The 21,469-nt window shown below is 36.4% G+C and overlaps 1 protein-coding gene across 12 annotated transcripts in view; it reads right to left on the bottom strand.

The window, feature by feature from the left end:
- RBMS3 (RNA binding motif single stranded interacting protein 3) overlaps nucleotides 1–21,469 on the bottom strand; it is a 691,543-nt gene that overhangs the window by 40,098 nt on the left and 629,976 nt on the right. For 9 of the 12 annotated variants that reach the window (XM_032861016.1, XM_032861015.1, XM_032861014.1 and 6 more), the window contains 2 exons: nucleotides 18,527–18,637; nucleotides 10,627–10,674 (listed from right to left, as the gene is read on the bottom strand). In XM_032861016.1, the coding sequence (XP_032716907.1) occupies nucleotides 10,627–10,674; nucleotides 18,527–18,637 (159 nt within the window). The remainder of the gene's footprint in view (nucleotides 1–10,626; nucleotides 10,675–18,526; nucleotides 18,638–21,469) is intronic. The other 3 variants (XM_032861020.1, XM_032861023.1, XM_032861024.1) reach the window with 1 other exon arrangement.

The raw sequence follows: 21,469 nt of genomic DNA, 5'->3' as shown, positions 1-21,469 counted from the left end.
TGCTACCACTGCAACCAATCTAATCATGACAATCATCTTTATACTAACACACTCATGTTTTCTTGGTCTTTCAATGTCTTCCCAGTATTAGATATAGTGAAAGACTATGCTGTTAATGTCTTAGCAAATGACACAAGCTGCAAAGCAACATTTCAAAGAACTTAGAAAAGAATTAAAAACACATATGATAATTACGTAATGCACGCTTGTTTAGCTTCACGTGCATGTCTAGGACTCAAAATCGTAACGGTAGCTCAATTTTGTCACCTTTTCTGCTTGACATTGTGAATATTATTTTCTCATGTTGTTACAAAAGCTTTAAATTTTATTTATTATATTAATTCAACTAATAATATTATCATAGTTCAGACAATAGGAAAGATAATATCATCAACTCCTTTAATATTTCTTCCATTGTTTGATACTGGGTTTGGGAACTCTATTTTAAAATAGCATTGGTTCAGTCAATCTCTTATGGCAAATATAAGGCTGGCGATGCTTCAAAAAGTCCAACATACTTCCCTGAACGCAGGGCAAGGAAAAGAAAAGGAAGCCTCCGTTATTTAATATCTATATGACTCAGGCATGTACTAAGTACTTTCAATAGGTTCTATCAATCCTCAGCTAAGTACACACAGAGAGCTGCTAATACACTATCTGTACTTAAGGGGGGGAAAACTAAGCTTCAGAAAATTTAAGTAAAATTCATCGTGAAATAATTATTAAATAGTTAGACCAGGAATCACATAGCACCTTCTTGACTCTCAAAGCCATTTCTAATTATTATACCATCCTTTTTCCTATTCCGAGTTGCATGTGTGTGAATAAATGAAAACTGCCTGCTGGCCAATTTTTTAGATCAGATCAACACATCATCACAATCATCTTTCATTTTATCTTGCTGCTGAGACTTGATAGCTCACCAACTTCCCTGAGTCCATTAGCATTTTTTCATTTACGCTTTTTACCATAAAAATAAGAGCCTTTGTATTTCCAAGTGAAATCTATGAAGGGTTTAAATAATTAAGCACTATATTAAAAAGCACAATTAAAAACACCAGCAAATCAATGAAGAGTCCAGAGCAATCAAGAGAACATGCCACTGGGAACGTTTGCAATGCACAGCATCTGACGCGCAGCGTCCTGAAAGCCAAGGCCAAAAGGGAAATAGATTAAGTTATGTGCTTTAGAATGTCAGTTAAAAAGAAGGATATCCGCTCATCTGGAGAGAGATACTTGCCGAGGCACTGAACTCAGGCAGAAATTCATCACCGGCTTCTTTATACAGGGAACATTGGGTGAAATAATGGACAATTACTTCCACTGTAGTGTCTCTAGAAAGCTAGCGATGTGGTTTAAGTGTCTGTGTCATGTGTCACCCTTCTAAGAAAGAAGAGGTTAAAACATTACAGTTTAACTCTGAGAAGGCATTTCTATGGGGATGTGCAATCATACGGTTCAGGTATTTTGCTTTCTGATAAACTAATTTAACAGAGTCTAGAGAAATGTTGGCTTGTCTGTCAGGCTGTGTCTCTCCAGGATCAGATGTCTCAAGCCCGCCTCTGGCAAGTGCTGCACACGATAGTCAATTCAGGATTGGGATTCTCTGGCAGGAACCTCCCATGCCCACTTCGTGCTGTTGATTAAAAAGGGAACCATGTGCTTTCAGGACCAGATGTGCTGATTCCCGCACATGCAATTAGCTTCCTTTAATATTGAAACTCGTCTTGAAAATGCTCTCTTCCTTGGCTGCCATCACAGAGGTACTGCCCTTGGGGATGTTTGGGGTATTAAGGGATGCTATGTCCCTGATGCTGTGGAATGCCCTAGGCCCATGGCTGCCACTCATTGGAGGGATTCTGCTGCAAAGAAATAGGACCTTGGATGCTGCCTCTCCATGTCTTGTGCGTGCTGCCTCACCCAGGGAAACTTGCTCTGACCCCCATCTCCAGCCCTCCCAGGCCTGCCCTATGCAGTATTAAGATTTGTGTTTTTTTTTTTAATGATTTTATTTATTTATTTGACAGACAGAGATCACAAGTAGGCAGAGAGGCAGGCAGAGAGAGAGGGGGAAGCAGGCTCCCTGCTGAGCAGAGAGGCCGATGCGGGGCTCAATCCCAGGACCCTGGGATCATGACCTGAGCCGAAGGCAGAGGCCTTAACCCACTGAGCCACCCAGGTGCTCCTGCAGTGTTAAGTTTTTAGAGGAAAGCAGGAAAGCTTCCCTTCACGTTGAGTGCAAGGCACAATATAGTACTCAGACATGTGGTTACCCAGGGGAAAACAGAATAGCTAGCTTGTACTGACAAATCAAGAATGACTTCAGTGGACTCCAGTAAACCACACTGGCCATGAGAATACCAGCCTAGGTGGTGTGACAAAGATGTAAAATATATTTTTTACTACAAATCCATTTGGATGACATAGCTCTTTTCCTTTCTATAAACTTCTAAAAGCACAGAATTCTAAAAGCTGTCAAAAGGATATTAAGCAGGATATATATTTAATTTTCCTGGTTGATAATTCCCCATTGCTGGTACATACAAATAAAACCTAGGAAGTCCAGAGATGATGAGTATGTGAAATTTTTTTTTTAAAATGTACTCAGAGTTTTAATACTTCAGATCCACAGACAATTATGTTGTATACACTAAAATATTAAGAAGTATCTCTCTCTGCCTTTATCTAAACCTCTCCCATGTCTGCCTTTCTGATATTCCATATGTCTTCAATGAAATAAAAAAACACAAAAATGCCAACTTTAAAATGAAATGTACTTTATGCTTATTTATAATGTCAGTACAGTATTTAACTTGGAATACTTGTGAAATGAATTGATAAGAGCAGAGGTGGGCAAACTATATAACCCATAGACCAAATTCAGCATGTTGACATTTTTATAAATAAAGCTTTATTGGTATATAGCCACGATCATCCATTTATACACAGTCTGTGGCTGTTTGCCACAGTTGAGTCGTTATGATACACTGTATGGCCGTCAAAGCCTAAAATATTTATAGTATGGACTTTTACAGAAAAACTTGCTGGATTAGAAGATAAGACAAAAATTTTGCATCCTTGTATTCCAACTCCTTCCATACCCATCCCCCCCCCCCAAACTGGGCTACCTTAGTGATGTTTATGTATTAGAACCATTGACTGACTTAAGCTCCCTTTAGTTATCAGTTACTTGAATAAAGCAATAAACCACTATGGCCCCACAGGAAAAGTCTTTAAGGCTTTATTTTTGTAATGTAGTGAGCAATATAAATGCACTAGCAGGAGCACAATAACAGCGTGCTCATGCCTATTTGTCAAATACTCATACAAAGTGTGTTCTGCAAACTGCTTTTATGATACCTGTTGCATGCTGTTATATGACAAGTCATTAGAGCACAGTGTTATCTTGTTAGATTCTATGTTCTTTGAAGGAAATGGGTACATCTCTATTTTATATCATCCAGTCGTGGTTCTTTGTCATACTCTAGGAGCTCATAAATATTAGTTGAATGAGTGAATAATAAGTAGAACAAAGTCTCCCTTATTAGAATTTATTGAAAAGAAACAATCAATTAGTACATTTAAACAAATGCAATTTTGTAATTAAAATAGATGAACAATATTTGAGCAAAGAAATGAAACCAATTTTCATGCATGGCTTGTAGAAACACATAACTCTGTGTCAGGTCTTTTACAGTAAATACAATTTAATGGCTAATTATTGCTAATTGGAGGTACTAATGGACCTAATTTTTAATTAAGAGATGGAAATCATTTGTAATTAGCTCATGGTATCCATGAAAACAAATTTTATTTAGAGCTTGAAAAATGGTTTTGTTCTTTCAAATAGCTCAAATACGCCCCTGTCCCCAATTAGGGGCTAGTTTTATAAAGTGATTCCCATCCCAGAAGAGGCAGGCTTCAACCAAATCCTTGGTAGACTATCACTGATTCCAAATTAATGCAATGCATTACTTTCTAATGCAAACTGATGTTACTGATTAGCACAGACAATGTGCAGCAAAAACAGCATACTATTTTCACAGTGAATTTGGTCTAAATCCAGGCAAGTACCCCTGTGAAGGACTTCATTCTTACAGCATGACTCCCCGGCTAGGAATCTCACACTCAAGTTCATATTTGACCACACTGAGTGTAGCTCTATGGTGATTTATATATGCCTTTCCTGTGAAGCCTCATTGTGAAGTTACCCTGATAACGTTGACTATTCTCAACCTGTTTTAGCTGGTGTGTAGAAAAGATATAACAGAAAATGCATATATGCTCCAGAAGTTCTATGGATTCCTGTAAATGCAGTTTTGGGCTTCTTTTTACCTTTTTCATTTTTCCTAAACACAGGTTCAAATTCTGAACTCTAAGGTTTTTAGAAAAGAAGAATGACTTTTGGTTCTACTTTGGTTTCCTGTCCATAGTAGTCTTTTGCTTGATTTTTTGATGATGTCCTTCATGGAAATTCAGCTCAGAGCAACTGAGATAAAAATCTGACAAAAATTATCAGTAGTTTTCCTTGTTCTTTCCTCATAAAATCCAACTATGAATAGAAAAAAATGATGTTTTACTTGCCATTTTTTTTTCATTGAAATTTGCCTAAATGGGAGCACCTTTTAAAAAATTTTAATTGTTAGGGCAAAGAAACACTAAAAAGAGAATAGTTTCCTGTGATTTTGAATGAAAATATACAGGGCAGTTCCAGCCTTCTGTCTTCTGTCCTTGAAATAAGCTGGATGAGGTGTAGCAGAGACTTTGACAAGGAGAGATGAGTCCTGTGAAATAAATCTAGGACTCCATTTCCAAACTGTAGACAGTTCTTTTGGACATCGCCACTCTTGATTCTCTCATATTCTTCCAGAATTATTAAAAAAAAAAAAAAGAATTCACATTTTAACTGTTTACCTTAAACTTTTCCTAAGTAAAGTATCTCTTAAGCTAAAGCTGAGTGTTTGATGAGCTTACTCTACGTTATTCAAATTCATACTGAAGTGCCTATACAGCTGCTAGAGTAAAAAGTACAAGTTTGAGTCCCTATACTCCTAAAATCATTGGCAGTAGCATGCCGATACACAAATCAGGCCCTCAAAAACACTGATCTGATACATGTTTCTGCCTTTAATTAGATCTATATTCCAAATGTTCTGGAAAGAACTTCATTCTTAAAAATTCTAAGAGGAAAAGTCTTTAGTGTCTTTATAACATGTTCCAGAAATATGTCCTAACAGTGATTGGCTGACACCTTATTAATGTCAAAAAACAAATAAAACAAACAAACAAACAAACAAATCCAGACTTACAAAAATACCCACTTAAACAGTGGTCTCTTATGTCCATATTGCTTGATTTCTTTAACCTTTGGCACCTTCACCTCAAGTCCACCTTTGGCCACCTTCTTCATGACCTTGACTTTGCCAAGAAAGAGTTCATTATCCAGAATCTTAAACCCAAGTCTTTTCTGACCACTTCATATATCTCCTGGAGACCTCTGTTCTCTATATTCCCTGTTTCTCCCTCTCTCCCATCCCTATGGCCCACTTTTCTCTTCCTATTGATCTGGAAACTATGGTTTGTCACTTAATCACTCTCTTGCCAATACTGTCAGCACATATTGGCCTTTTTCTCACTCCAGTCAGTAAAACCTTAGCCCTGGATTAATCTACCTGTCTGCCTTCTTGGCTGCTGATCACTACAGCAGAAAATCAAACATCCTCACATATTGGCAACACAAAAATCCATAATCTTTAGCTTCTAATGGATCTCCACTACTGCCCCTCAAACTTTGTATATATTGGTGGTTTGCTTTCTTACTTCACAGTTTTCCAAATCTCTTTAAATCCCTTCTCATACCATTTCCTACTTGTTCTCAGAAGATGCCACTTAATACTTCACATAAAAACAAATAGTATTTACCTCATAATAATCCTTTAATATCCTATTCCTACATTGACAGACTTATAAGTACATATATCAAGCCTTCCTCCTATCTTCCCACATTCCCACAAGAGATGTCTGCCTTCTTCAGTGACCTAGTTCTTTCACTCATGCCCTTTATAAGTGACATTTTCAAACTTTAGAATACTTTCCTGGCTCCTTTATGTCATGACCAAATATTTCCCATCTAAAAACATCTAAAAAAAAAATCAGAACATCAGTCAATTCCATTCTCCATTTGTTTTTAGTTTTATCTTGTCTACTCTTCTTCAAAGCCAAATCTGTTAAGTTTCTGGCACTTGCTGCATCTACTTCCATACAGGACATTCACTGTTTCTACCTTTCCCATCCAGTTGGCTAGTGACTTCCATGTAACTAAATCCAATGGCTTTCTTTTAAGGACTCATCTTACTGGAGAATCCTCTCTTGAAATGCATTCTTACTTTGGCTTTGTTTGAAACCTCATAATCTTGGTTTTCCTTTTATGTCTGTATTTTGGACTTCTTTTTCTGCCCATTTTATATGTTTAAGGATCTGCCTACTTCTCTTCATTCTAAGAACATTCTCTGGGTAACATGACTTAATTCCATGGTGATATCTCTAAAATTCATCTCTAGCTAGCAGCTTCAGAATTCTACGTTCCAGACACACACATCCAAATATTTATTGATTATTTCGATTTGGATGCCTCACAGACATCCGAAGCTCAACACGTACAGTCCTGCACTTGGTCTCTTTCCTGCCAAACTTGATCCTCTGTCCTCTGGTTCAGATCACAGCAAATGATACCTCAGGCCACTGAGTTGCCAGAAACTTAAGGAACTACCTTTAACTCTTCTCTATCTTTCTGTTCTGACAGCCAGTCAGTTAATATATCCTAGGTTTGCATTGTATTCTCATTTCCACATCTTGAACAAATGCCAACTTCATTTTGGGCTCGTGTTCTTGAGTTCTGGTCCCCTTTTCTAACTTTATGTCTCTTTATGTCTCAATGTATTCACTAAACTGTATCCAGGGTCATGTCAGTCTCCAACTTAAAACCATTTAGCATTTACTGCCATCAAGATAGACCTCAAGTAATCATATCTGTTTATTTTGCTCCAGCTTATTTCTCCAGGCCTGTTTTCTCCACTCCCAATCTCTCTATGTGTGTTTCTATGCCATTGGACCATTTATACTTCCCTGAATTTTCTATGTCCTGCTACCCATGAGCCTTTATATATGCTGCCATCTTGGTCTGAAATTTTCCTTCTCCAACTTCTTTTTTACTTGACTAATCCCTAAATCTCTTATATCTCCATTTAGAGGTTTCTTCCCCTTTTTCTGACTTCTCTGCTATATGTTGATTTTTTTTTCTTTTTGCCATCATAGCACCTTGTAACAAGAATGACTAGTACAGCTATTGCTAATAACACTTGAACACTTATTTTCCAGGATCTGTTCTAAGTGGGCTATATATTTTTTAAAAAGATATTATTTATTTATTTTATTTTAGAAAGAGAGAGTGTGGGTGCATTGGGGGAGGGGCAGAGGGAGAGGGTGAGAGAGTATTAAGCAGATTCCACACCCAGTGTGGAGCCAAACTTTGGGCTTGATCTCACAACTCTCGGAATTTTCACCTGAGCCGAAAACAAAAGTCAGATATTTAACCAGCTGAATCACCCAGGTGCCCCATAGGTTAATATATCTTAACACCTCTAATACAACAACTTTATGAGATAATTTTTACTATTTTCTCAGACAACTAATATAAGCAAATTTCCCAAGTTTCTAGAACTTGTGACATAAGTAGATTCTGAATTTAGGCACCTTATTGAAAAATTTATAAACTTAAACATCATTTATTTGTCTACATAGAAACACTTTGATACTGTGTCATAATCACCTGTTTGTACCTGAATTCCTAATTCAACCTTAGGTTTTTAGAAGGAAGTTGTATATCTAGCACCCAACACAATGATGGCTATATGGTATGTTTCCAATAAATACTATTTGAGTAAATAAAAGAACAAAGTGACTTGTGACTCAAAGATGAGCCTTTGCCTAAAATCAAATTTACCCTGACCTAGCCTCGGTGCCTATATTATGACATTTCGTCCCAAGAATGCCAAGTGACTTGCTATCATCTAATCACCACATACCCTTTATTTCTAAGAGTTTACATATCCTGTCCCATTCCCATTATGTACCTTACCCATTCTTGTCCAACCGCTAACATCTTATCATCCTTCCAAATCCAGCTCAGACTTTACTTTATTCCTGATCTCATTAGATTCTAGATTTTAGTTCCTTCATACATTTTATATTTAAACATCACAAACAATGATAATAAGAAGAACAACATTAAATTAGACCATGGTATTTTTTAACATTGGTCTATTTTCTACTCATCTTTGTATTCCAAGTACTTGCGTGTAGTGCCTAGCACTCAGAAGGTGTTCAATAAATGTTTGATGGGTTGATTGAATGATATTAGGTTGGGTTATGTCTCTGGAGATTACCAACCAGACATCTTGAACTCAGGTGCATTATGACAGTTTTGTCAGCTTCAACACTGGCAAAGAATTTATTATTATTTGAGTTGTCCAGTGTGGGCATATTTGGAGATATGAGAAGAAACTGTTATAACACCTTTGCCCATTTTACTCTCCTGATTTGGTCAAGGGTTGGGCAAAGGATAGGCTATTTTTCAGAAGTCATTCAAGTTGTGCCCACCAGGACAATTAACACACTTCTGGAAGGTAAGTAGTCTATTTTCATTTAGCTATAGATCAAATATGCCAAAGACGTCTGTGCAAATTCGTAATATGTCAAACCACCAATCCAAACTTGTATGGGGGAAGGGACTGTGACACTCCCATCCTGCCCCCATCTATTTTTTCTGTTACTTCCATATTCGTCCCTTTTTTGGTACTCTACAGCTGGGATAGTAACACTTTTTTTTTTTTTATTCTAGTGATATCATACTTGGCTTTTCTAACAATTCTATGTGATTATTGTTTTTGTTCCTTAAGCACACACAAAATTGCTGGGTTAAGTTTCTCCAAGCACTACTTTGACCAAGTAATTTCTCTGCTGAAGAACTTTTAGTGGTACCTGTCTGTCTATGGAACTAGGTGAGAGCTCCAAGCAGCCAGATGTCCTGCCTCAATTGATTTGTGTAAGAGCCCTACCTATGACTGTTATCTAGCAAATGCTTTTGATGTTTCCTTGTTGTTGTTTTTGTTAATTTCGTTCTTGAAAGTGAAATTGTACAACTTAGTTGAAGGCAAGTTCCAGTTTTTGTCTTCCACTGTGATTAATATTGGTGAATTATCAAGAGTGGAAGCCACATATTTTAAAAAGTCAAGGCTGTATGCATTGAATGCAATATCTTCCCTTCCCAAGCATCACATATCCTAAATGAAATAGGCATGTTAAGCTATGACCGGTAATACACTTTGGGAAAGGTCAGTGATATTTTAATTAATGACAATTTATAGAGTTTTCAAGAGGACCAAAGTGTCTTCACAGCTGAAAGCTAACTGATTGTTTCTCAACTGAACTTTTAAGATGCGTATTCAGCCATGAGCATAATTAAACAAGTCCACAAGACATGAGAAACGGATTACTTTTCAGATGCTGGGTCAGGCAAACCAGGTGGTCAAGAACACAGTGTTCTCTGCTTGAAAACCATCGTTCAGTTGCCAGACTTTACTGCCCCTTGGGCTCTTTCATTCTATTTCTGGCCTTTGTCTCTTGCTCTGTCACACCAATGCCCTTCTTGGTTTAGATTTTATGTCCTCATCATCTAACACATCAAAGGATCAAAGAGTTCAAAGCTCCTCAGGCTGCCAGTATTTTATTTAGTTAAAAAAGTCAACAAGAATGAAAAATCGTGCCCATTTTCCTCTTTGCAAGAAATCAAAATTCGAAATTAAGGTGAAAGCACAGAGGATCTGTGCCATTCCAAATAAAAACCAACCTCTTCATAAATATATACCCCTTAAAAATTGTACCACTGAATTTTACAAAACAATTTAAATGTTGCTAATTAAAATCCTCAAGATGCTAATGCATTCTCAAATCAATCTCTGCCACTTTGTTGTACAAATGGAACACTGGCAGCTTCTCTTCCAACATTCAAAATACCATTTATAGAACAAATTTGAACTTTCAATTCATTCAACAAACAATTATATCAAGAACCTACTATGTGTCGGACACTACGCTGGGTGTTGCGCAAGCAAAATGGAATGACTTTCTGATTTCAGAAGAATTCTGGTCTCTAAAGCAGTGCTTCTCAAACTAGTTTTTATTAATCTGTGCCCTCTTTTGATAAACATAAATATCCTTCTGCCACTTCCCAGAAATTCTGATGAATCCTTCCCACACTGAGAATCACTGATACACAGAACATAGACTCTATTTTCTGTGTATTCTTCACAAACCAAATATCTTTGAGCTTTCATTTTTTATTTCAAGAGCAACATACTCATGTTCCATATGCAAAACTAGATTGGAATATTAAAGATAAACTTTTTTGAACCACATATGCTATCCCACTGTCAGTCCCAGAACTGAAATTCAAATTCCTGTACCCAGCCCTATTGAGAATCACTGCTTTAAAGAGTTTTGGAGAAAACCAGGCAAACTCCATCTCTCCCGTCCAATCAAATCTTAAAGGAATTAGAATTTTCCTACCTGACACAACAGCTGGTGGAGTATCATAATCCTGTCTTGGGACTGAATCTTTGAATGAAAAGAGCATGAGAAAGAATGCAATGAAGTACAAAAGAAAATAAAATAGAATCTTAGCTCTAAAACGTGGAAGTGCCCACTGTATGTCATATGGTTGCCTAAACACCCTGCCTTCAAATGCTCAAGGCACTATGACCCCTAGTTGACAGTTGATACAACGGTCCCCAGTATTGCCACAGGGTATATGTTGTGAGGCCCCCATGTGACCTGCTAGTGCAGTACATTCTATCCTAGGATTCTGTCATCTTCCTCACTCTGTCATCATTTTGGCCCCTCTTGGGAGAATCACTGTGAAATTTTTACCCTCTCTGGTTGATGCACATGTTCTAAAAGGCAGCCCATCTGGAAGGAGCCCAAAACACAATGTGAAACGAAATTCTGGAGAACAAAAGAAAGAACTAAAATTTTAAAAGAGATAAATAAAAAATGTGCATATTCCCACACTCTATGGAGACTGATACATTTCTGAAATCAGAATTTCGTTAGTAATCACTCAGCCCTGGCTCTGATCCCAGTGGCTGTTGGGCAAGGCCAAGAAGTTTTGTGGGCTAAAATGGTGAGAGCAGAGATAAACAGAGCAGAATCTATTCAACAGATGATTGCTGTCTTTTTCCAAAGTGTCATAGCCTTGGAAGGGGCAAATAGTAGAGAAAGGTTAATTTAAACTACGTGACATCCATTTCCAAATTTCAGGTTATGTGAAACCAAATATATCTGCTTTTTTAAAAGATGAAACTTCGGCTTAATCTAATTCCTTTAGTCAAGTATCTTAAAAAGGAAAATGGGACATGGCCTATGGCCCAAGGCCCCCCTTCTAAAAATGGAAAGTGCTCATCTAGCCCTAATTTCCCTTAGAGGGGCAAACTGTGTAAAAGGGAGCAGATAATACTCACATTCAAATAAACTGCCAAAACATGATTAAATAGATGATTTTCTGTGACCCTTACTCTAGACACATGACCATCATTCATTCCATTTTAAAAACAAAAACCTCAAACTTCATTTTCCCACCTCTTTGATAACTGAATTTGGACTATCACAAATGTCTCCATTTAATCTCCTAGCCCTAAAATGATGATGTTAATCCCTCTCTCATGAGCAAATGGCATGTGAGAAGACAGATTAAGACTTGGACATTGCAAGGCACTTTGACCAGCAAAACCCAACATGCATCAAAGATTCAAATGCAAATAAACCTTGGACATGAGTTATTTGGTGTCTCAAAACAGGTATGTGAATGTGAGTTCATTGTAATCCCAAATTGAGAATAAGTAGAATCATTTTTAAAGGAACTTCAAACATTTTATTAATAGTGATAGTATTTCCTAGTACCTTAAAAAAAAAAAACTTCAATCACATATTATTGTTACAAATAAAAAAAAAGTTGATTTTATGACCCTGTCACTAGTCATTTCCCAAGAATATATTTATAACATTTAAAAATAAATCACAAAAGTAAATCATGCTCATTGTTGAATACTTGGACAATGTAGAAAAGGGTAATGATTAAAATAAAAATTATCTCCAATCTCATCATCTGGAAATAACCACACTTATTTTGTATTTCTTATAGCCTTATTGCATAATTTTTTCTCATAGTTGATACTATATTTCCACATGTGCAAATTTATATCCTGCTCTTTTGATTTAATATAATAAATAATTTTTTTCCTATTTTAAACTCATAACTTCATGCTGCCTCACATTCTGGTTTATGAATGGATTATAATTTATTTAATCATTCTTCTTTATTAGCCATTATAAAGAACACAGGGCTGGATATTTCTGAGGCCTAAAGGCTTTTCTGTTATTTAGAGTATCTCTATAAAATAGCTTCTCAAAACTCTAACTGCGTGGTGAATTGGCAGAGCTGTTTTGAAGTGTCTTGACTTGCTATTCAACTGACATTTTTACAAATTTAGATTTCTATCATCCCACTGTCAGTGATTGAGAATGTTTACTTCTTCACACCTTCATCAGCGATGTGTTTTATTTTGATAACTTCATTTGATGGGCTATGTGTATATGTCCATGTAAGTATTTGATTAAATTACTGTTTCCTTAGTTACTTTTTTTTATATGTGTTTTGGCATCTTGCTCCTCCTTTATTACCTATCCGTTCATGTGCTTTGGTATTTTATCTATTGGGGCTTTTGTACTCTGTTGTAACATATTTCAATTCAGAATCCATTTCTTAAGCAGCAAAAGCTTGATATTTGCAGATAAACTTTCCTAATACTAGGATCTCACTTAATGCCTACTTATTGTTTATAAGACTACCGTCAAAGTTCATTATCTTACACTAAGACTAAATAAATTTTTAAGAACTATTTCCCTTTATCTATATTTTATTTTTTATATTTGACTATTTTTAATTAATTGATACATTTTCCTGAAAGTATACTCATTACCAGTTATGAATTTGTAATACTAGTTCCTAATCCTGAGTCCACTTAACATCTTACGTTGCTTTTTTTTTTATCACTGTCAACCTTAATACTCATATTCATAGCTAATAATTGAGGAAAGAAAATCTCCAGGCAAAATGAATAGTTCAGGATTTCCACCTGACACTGTCAGAATTTTATAGCATTAAAAATGGAATGGTGTGACTGAAAAATGTAGAGAGCCATGGTAAACAAATGGACTACAATTAGAAGATTATCTTTGTGTGTGGCTATGGTTACACCATGGGACTCCAGTGATGTCACAAATCACCAGTGGATTCGAGAGCACAAACAGAACTGCAGATAAGGAGCGTGCAGAGCAAAACCTTTTTATTTCTTTGAACAGATTCTGGTGACATTGTAAGCCACTGGTGACCACCAACTGAACAAATGAAAAGGAGATAAGAAACCTGTCAAACAAGATTGTCATGCAGTTTGGATGTTCTCATAACACAGTAAAATCCCCAGTGGTTTCTGCTAAAGCTTACAATGGAGTGATAAGAAATTATGGATAATGGTGCTTTGGTTCTACAGAGGGAATCCTACGACAAAAATAAATAAATAAATAAATAAATAAAAGCAGTAAAGTTAGAAAATTCTTCAAGGTCAGCAGAATCCTGGGATAAAAGTTATACTGCTTGCATACAATTCATTTCTCCTAAGGCCTGAAGATTCTGCCCAGCTTAGAAATGGGCAAAGAATTCAACAATAAACATTTGAGTTTGCAAATAGTAGACAAAGGTTAGTCAAACTGCATGGTACCCATTTCAAAATTTGGAATTATAGGGGCTCAAATATATCTAATTTTATGACAATAAAAAAGAGGCTTTGGCTTAATATACTTCTTGATCCCAGGGATCTCAGAAAGCAAAGTGGGACATGACCTGTTCCCCTTTCTAGAAATGGAAAATTCTAATCTGGCTCCACCCCATATCAACTCTGATCCCTGCCTACTTTGGATTATTCACTGGATCTCTCTCTGCCCTGCCTTTGGGACCTGTTTCTGGCATTGAGGTTCCCGTGTTAATCTAGAGTTGTCAATGCTCACACCTTGTCTTGCAGAGTTTCTGTGAGCTCAGACATCTGAAAGCCTCTGAGCAGTTACAGGTAAGAAAGACACAAGGTCAGATAATTTTAAATTGACTGGCTGTGGCAACATGGTAGAAAATGAATTGGAGCAAGCTAAGGGCAGTTAGGAGACTATTGCAATTAACCAAATGAGGCCCAGGGTAGAGACTCTAGAAATGTAGAGGAAGGGATATAGTTGACAAACGTCTATGGACAGAACTGGTGGATCTTGAATAGTTGCATCTGGTGGTGAGGGAAAAAGAAAGAGTCTACATTGAGTCCTAAGTGTAGCATTGGACTGCCTGGGCAAATGGTCATGGGATTAGTTGGAGAAGAAATAAGGAGCAGAAACACAGAAGAGGAAGAGGGTCAGTGGAAAGGAAGTTCGGGAAACTCATGAGGTTAGTTTGGGTTGTACTGACTTTGAGATGTTGGAAGGAGATTTACATGGAGCTATTTAGCAAGTTGTTGGTTAAGTGATTTTAAAAAAGTCTAAGATGATGTTAGCACTGAGGACTCAGTTTTAGGGGTCTTCAGCATAGAAGGCAGAGTTCAAAACCATGAAAGTGGATAAGGTTGCTTAAGGAAATCATGTATGAATGAGAAGTTAAAAATGAAACCCTGGCTTAGCAGCCTATAGAAGCAAAGAAGAAGCAATGGCCAGAGACATCATCAGAGGAGAACCAGGAAAACCTTGGGCAGGAGTCACAAACTGAGAGCACTTAGGACAAACTGGGACTGATATTCAAATACAGGGAGATTGCCTGTTAAACTGCAAATATTTAACTTAGCTTAAAAAAATGGGAAGGTGAGGCCACCTTAAGTCAGTATGACCATATAGCAATAGCTTTCTGGAGTTGAGCCAGGGCTGCCTTCCTTAGACAAGGCTGCCAAGGTACCCCTTCTCCCTATGATTGATTCATCCAACACTCAGACAAAGTTGTTACTATTATTGCATGAAAATATCTCTCATTTAAGATATAATCTCCAATATCATGTGTACCTATATTACATGACTATGTTTGTGACATGATAAATCTAGACCAAATTTGACATGTTTCCAGGCTGTCTTGCTTGATCTACATCAGCTTTATTCAATAATGTGACTTAGCTGGCTTCTCTGGACTTTTGGGTTTACCATCCTGAAAAAGTTAGAAGCTAAGGAAATAGAAACTTGAGAAAAATAATTTATGCCAAATGAAACAGAGTGGGCTGGAGACTTATACTACGACCTTGATAATGTTCTATATCCCTTCTGGCGACCCGGACTGAATGGCCACATTAATGAACATAATGGCCACATTATGAAGCCACTTGAGGTAGAGGGATAAAGGCGGCTCATTTGATAAGCATCTAGCGGGTGTCGCACATGGTTTTAGGTATGTTACATATATCATTCCATTTAACACACCACCACTGGGATATACATATTATTGGTATAAGAGGTAATCTTGGTAAAAGAGGAAATCAAAATTCAGAGAGTTAAGTAACCTGTCTAATACACCATACGCTAGTAAGGGGCAGAGCCTGGCTTTGAACTCAGGTTTAATTCTAATGCCCACTGTTCTTTCCATGATACCAAGCCACCTTCCCAGCAATAGATAAAGCAATGGAAAAGACGCAGTAAGGTGGAGAAATTTGATTAAAAGAATCCATTTCAATTGCATAATAGCCACTACACATGCCAATCAAAAATTCAGATAAAAGGAATCTCTGATGGTATATCAAAGTGTAAGAGTGACAGTTTGAGAAAAAGGTATAGCCATATTCTGGACACCGCTAAACGTCAACAAAGTAATAGTGTTCTCTCTCTGGCTTTCCAGAACCTTATGGAATTTTAACCCTTGGTAAAACATCAATTTACACAAAGCTTATGATGTGCCTAAGCATTATTCATTATAAATGTGAAGCAGGAAAAGAATGAAAAAAAAATTAGAAGAAATTTGGTGTTAAAAATGAGCCACCTGCTTAAAACTCTCTAAGAAAGGGAAGGAGTATATATCATTTTTGAGTAATTTGACTATTATTAGCTGGGCAAAAATTATGATCTCATATAAATGCATTCTTGTTGAAATGCTCAAATACTAATCATAATATATGTTATTGAATCAGCCACTATTGTAATTCTGAAACTGTTCTATATATTTTAGCTTATTTTTCAGTTCTCTAAAGGATTCAGTCATATTCTTAATTAACTTAGCTCTTGTATTTTTTTCTAGTTGGCAAATCTGAATTTCAGCAAGTCAGCTGGTTTTGTTTTTGATTCAACTAAGTAGGATTTATAAAGTGTTTCTTTCTAGACTTTCTAGATTTTCTAGATGTTTGTATTGTAAGTCATCCTCTTCTTGGATTCTAGATTGCCGTTCAACACAGTAAGATTGAATTACTTCACTTGTTCAGAATTTATCATCTTTTAAGGAGAGAAAGGCTGATATGAAGGGAAATCAACAGCGTAGACATGAGAAACTTCAGTTTCTCCCAATGAACTTGGGACTTGCTTTGTTAGTAAATGAGGGAAGTGACTAAATGTTTATGTAAATTACATGACTGTGTTTGTGACATGAGTAAATATAGACCAAATTTGGTGATATATTTCCAGGGTTTATTAGTTGTCGTCAAGATTGGCCCCTGATTTGTGAATGACCTGGGAATGACATATTAGCTGAAATGGAAAAGGATCTGGGAAAAGAAAACCAGGCTCAGGTGTATTATGTTAATAGATCTAGATCTGCAGGTGCATACATAAAGCCACCTTTCCATACACATTCCTAAAAACTATCTCCCTGATGAAAATTAACTGTACCACAGTGTAGAGTTAAATATAGTCATAGACATGACTTGAAAGTCTAGATCAGAGACCTAAAATATTATTGGATCCAGCCCCTGCTTTCAAACAGGTAAGGTATCATCAACTGCTTTTTATAAGTTCAGCGACTGAGGTCTTCAGGTAAGTACTCTTTATTGAAACAATGGGACTCTTTCCATCAGGCATATGGATTTTCTTCCTATTTAGAGCAGACTTTTCTGGCCTCAGTGGACATGTCAGAAACTTCTTGTACTCCAAAAAGCCCATGAGTTGATACATTTATGTGGCAAGCAAGCCATTGCTTTGAGGTAAAATTTCTGATATAGAGCTAGTGTCCTCAGTGTACATAGATATTTAGAGATGATGTCAGACTATCTGTGAAGAATCACAGAAGTGGCAACTATGAGACATACAGGCTTAAAGTCATAGAGGTGGATAGTGAAAGAGCCTCCATATAGCATCACGGCTCACTACTCAACCAGACAGAGAGGGGAACAGACTGGAAGAGATTATTTTCCCAAAGACAGAGGGAAAGAACAGTGTTCAATCAAGATTTGAGTTTAGTACTCCTAACTCCTAGTCCAGTGCTCTTTCTATAATTAAGCTGTCTCACTCAGAAAAATGATTAAAAAAAAATGACTACATCTTTAAAAATGACAAAATTATCTGCACTAATATTTGTAAAGAATAAGACCTGCTACCATAGTGTCACATGAAAGATTGGCTTTGATTCTGATGTTTGATCTATACTGATAATGAACTAAATTGTAGTGTTTCAGGTTGTATTAGACATTTGCCTCTTAACCATTTGGGGAATTGTCTTTGAATAGATTTTTTAAAAATAAAACAAAACTGTGTTAATGATGCCAAATGGTTGATACAAATCAATGGTGTAATAAGCATTTTTATACACTTTTTTTCCCTAAAGAAAATAATGGCTCATCAAAAATATCCCAACCTATCAAAAAACATCAAGTACACTAGATTCCTTTCCTTTTTTTCAACATCACCTATCTACCTATTCAAAACAAAGTTGAAAAGAACTGGATTATGTCAGGTTCTCAATTACTTTTTATTGATTTAAACATTGAAAGTAAATAACAAGCTCTATGTATTAGTCATAGTCAAGGTTGGCCCCTGACTTATGAATGACCCGGGAATGATATATTAGGTGGAGTAGGTAAGCATGTGGGAAAAGAAAACCAGGCTCAGATGTATTACGTTACAAGTTCTAGATTTGCAGGTGTGCGCATAAAGACACCTTTCCATAAATGGATATTATACCTGATGTACTGTGTCCTTTGAACAAGAAGTGACTCAAATTTAAATGCAACACAGTGGAAACTTCAGTCTGGTCAATGGGAATAAATGTGCCCCAATACTGCACAAGGCACACCGGAACCTGGAAACTTGTTTCAGTCAACGGCACGGGGCCAGTTTTGCTAATAATATCAGTAAAAGCTGCATTGCATCTTATCAAAGAAGTCCGAGAAAACAAAGCAAAACCAACTCTTCAACTCACCGTTCCTGTTGTGCCCAATGAAAGATGATTCATCTGTTGCGTCAGGGGGCCCATCATGTTTGCTGGCTGCATTGACATAGGATGGTCCATTGTCGGCGTAATCACAGCACCCTACAAGCACACACAATGTCCATCTGAAAACAGGTTCCACAAGGGAGGAAACTTAAAAACAATAAACACAGTCAACTACCTTAACGTCAAATGTGTTTACTTTTTAATGAAAAGGCTAAGTTCAACCATGTATGATTTTTTACATCACCCATGCCATTTTGTTGTTATCTAAATAGATAGCACTAATGACTTCCTTTTCCTTTGATGTGATTTATCTATGATGTGTCTAAAATGCTTATCATTTATAATGCCAATATTCAATATAGACTGTATTCCAAGATATCATACATATCCTCTTTCATTGTTCTAAATACAAACTTCTCTAACTGAAAAACACTAACACTATGGAAATTATCTAGTTTTTCTCAATATTGAATAAGACTTTTTTGGCTTATGCTTTTATCCATGATTTATATGGATAATTATTGATGATCTCAATACAATCTACCACCAGAGTAACAATGCTGGTCCAGATGAGTTTCTCGACTGGATCTTTTGAAGGACAGATTAAAATCTAGTACAAATGATATAAAAATCAGACTTAGTATTTTCCATGTTTTCTCCTCCTAATCTTTTGACCTACTTTCTTTCTATCTGGTGCTTTTGAAAAAGATAGAATACTGAACTCTGTTAAACGTTGGTCAAATGTAACACTGCTAAAATATTACCAAAAAAATAGTCAAGTTTTTCATCGGATGTTAAGAAAAGCCTACTTCTAGAATATGCTCTTTGATTTATTATAACTGTTGGGAATGCAAGAAATAACAGACATTTAAAAAAATTTCTGTTCATATACATAGTTTCACATAGCTAGTGAAGCAAAGGGCAAACACTTCCTTTTCCCCCTCTCCTACTTACTCTGCCTTAATTGACTAGCTGAGAGAATAGAACAATTTTTTCTTAATTTAAAAGCTGAGGTTGGACAGCATCTTTGAGATTATTGAAATTTCAATGCTTTATTATAAAGATGATCATACACGTAGAAGCCCATGATATCACAACTCATTTAAATACTCACTGGTAATAAAATGATAATGTATTTGAATGATATTTTTTTTCTGTAAACACTTTTTTCACTGTTTGACTTTTCTTCCCATGTAAGTGAACATTTTGAAGAAATAAAACTAGGACAGATTTATGTAGACGGCAGGATGTCAGCACACAAACCACCTATAAGCAAATGTTTCTGAGAACGTTTTGCTCAGGATGACCAATTCCTCCTGGTATCATCCAAATCTGACTTCCTGACTGTATCTGTTAAAAAAAGATCAGGCTTTCATTCATCCTTCGTTGTGGGCTCCTCCTCATTAATATGGAGGGAGAATAGAAATTGAGCCAAATATTTGGAAATGCTTGATTTTCAGAGCCAACATTGTTTGCAAGGATATTTGCAGTTTGCTAGACTCAATCAGAAGTGTATATATATATATATGTATATATATATATATAATTCTAAAGATCTGTAGCTTATAAATATACATAAATGTTCATTTGTGTTGTTTTAATTTCTTGATGCATCCATGAATTGTCATTCATCAGCAGACTTCTTGAATCAGAGACATGATAAGTAAGCTTTTAGTAATTATAATTCAGAGACACATCACTTTCTCTTCTGGCTGCCTGAATTTCGTTAAACAAAACCACATTAACTTTTTCCTTAAGAAAAACAAACAAACAAAAAAACAAAACAAAACAAAAAACCCAGCTTCTGTGCTTTATTTCCAGTGTTCATTGTGCCATACCAACGAACACCAACACTTTAAAAAACACTGGGTCTTTCTTAAAGCACTTAGAGATAAACTATAGAAAAACCTCAGAGTTAAGATGGAAGTCCTAAAGCACGTTTTTTTTTTTTTTTTTAACCAAGAAGTGGCACTTTCACAACATTTTAATCTTCGGCAGGTGCAAGACTTCAATACTGCTTTTGAACTTGAAACTTAGACTACCTTCTTAGAATATTGTCCCTAGAGATTCCAACAGCTAAACTGTCACAATCCTGGAAACCCCCGGATTGTAATCAACCTGCTCTAGCTACATAAAGGGTTACTCGTCATAAATCAGAGATAAAGACCAAATTCTGTTTGGTAGAAAAAACCTTTCTTGTTAGTGCCCTGGAGGTGATCTCATCTCCAGTGGTGCAAGAGGTAGACTTTAGTCTTTGTTTGGAAGGCAATATGCAAATGAGATATGTGAGCATATGATAGATGAATCAAAATCCATGCAAGATAAGAATAGAAGGATTGAATGCCTGCATTTGGAATTAATTTAGGAAGGATTGTTTGGTCTTTTTACAGAATCCTTTCTCAGAAAGTGTTTGGGGACTCATTTGATTACAGATGACACAGAAGGAGCATTGCTTCTGTGGATAAACCAGAAACTGACAATCAAAGGGAAGAGTAGGAAGAGGGTTGTCATAATTTGGAATTGCAAATAGCAGCAGTAGGCATAGAGTGGAAAACAATGAATGGAAATATTCCTTTCTGTTTAACGGGCCACTTGCTGCAAATAAATGAACAATAAAATGAAGATTCTTGGGGGAGGACAGAGCCACTGTCTCTGCCTCTTCATGTTCAATGAAGAAAGAATTCCCACAAATTATTAAGAACATAAACTCCTTAATAGTTTCAAGGGATGAAAGAAATGTACAATTAGTGAGTAAATGGAAGTTGTAGAAAGGAACCCCCCAGAGAGGCACAACTTCTTGATGATACTTGATGGGGGACAACTTACAGAGTTTGAAGTACAGGTTATCGACAACAAAGACTGGTGTTTGTCAGCCACTTTGCTCATCAAAGATTACATACAGAGTCTTCTCTGTGTTGTGTAGGACGA

Source organism: Lontra canadensis, unplaced genomic scaffold, assembly GCF_010015895.1.
Source record: "Lontra canadensis isolate GAN:19392208 unplaced genomic scaffold, GSC_riverotter_1.0 scaffold20, whole genome shotgun sequence".
NCBI lineage: Eukaryota > Metazoa > Chordata > Mammalia > Carnivora > Mustelidae > Lontra > Lontra canadensis.
This window is presented reverse-complemented; position numbering and strand designations above follow the sequence as displayed.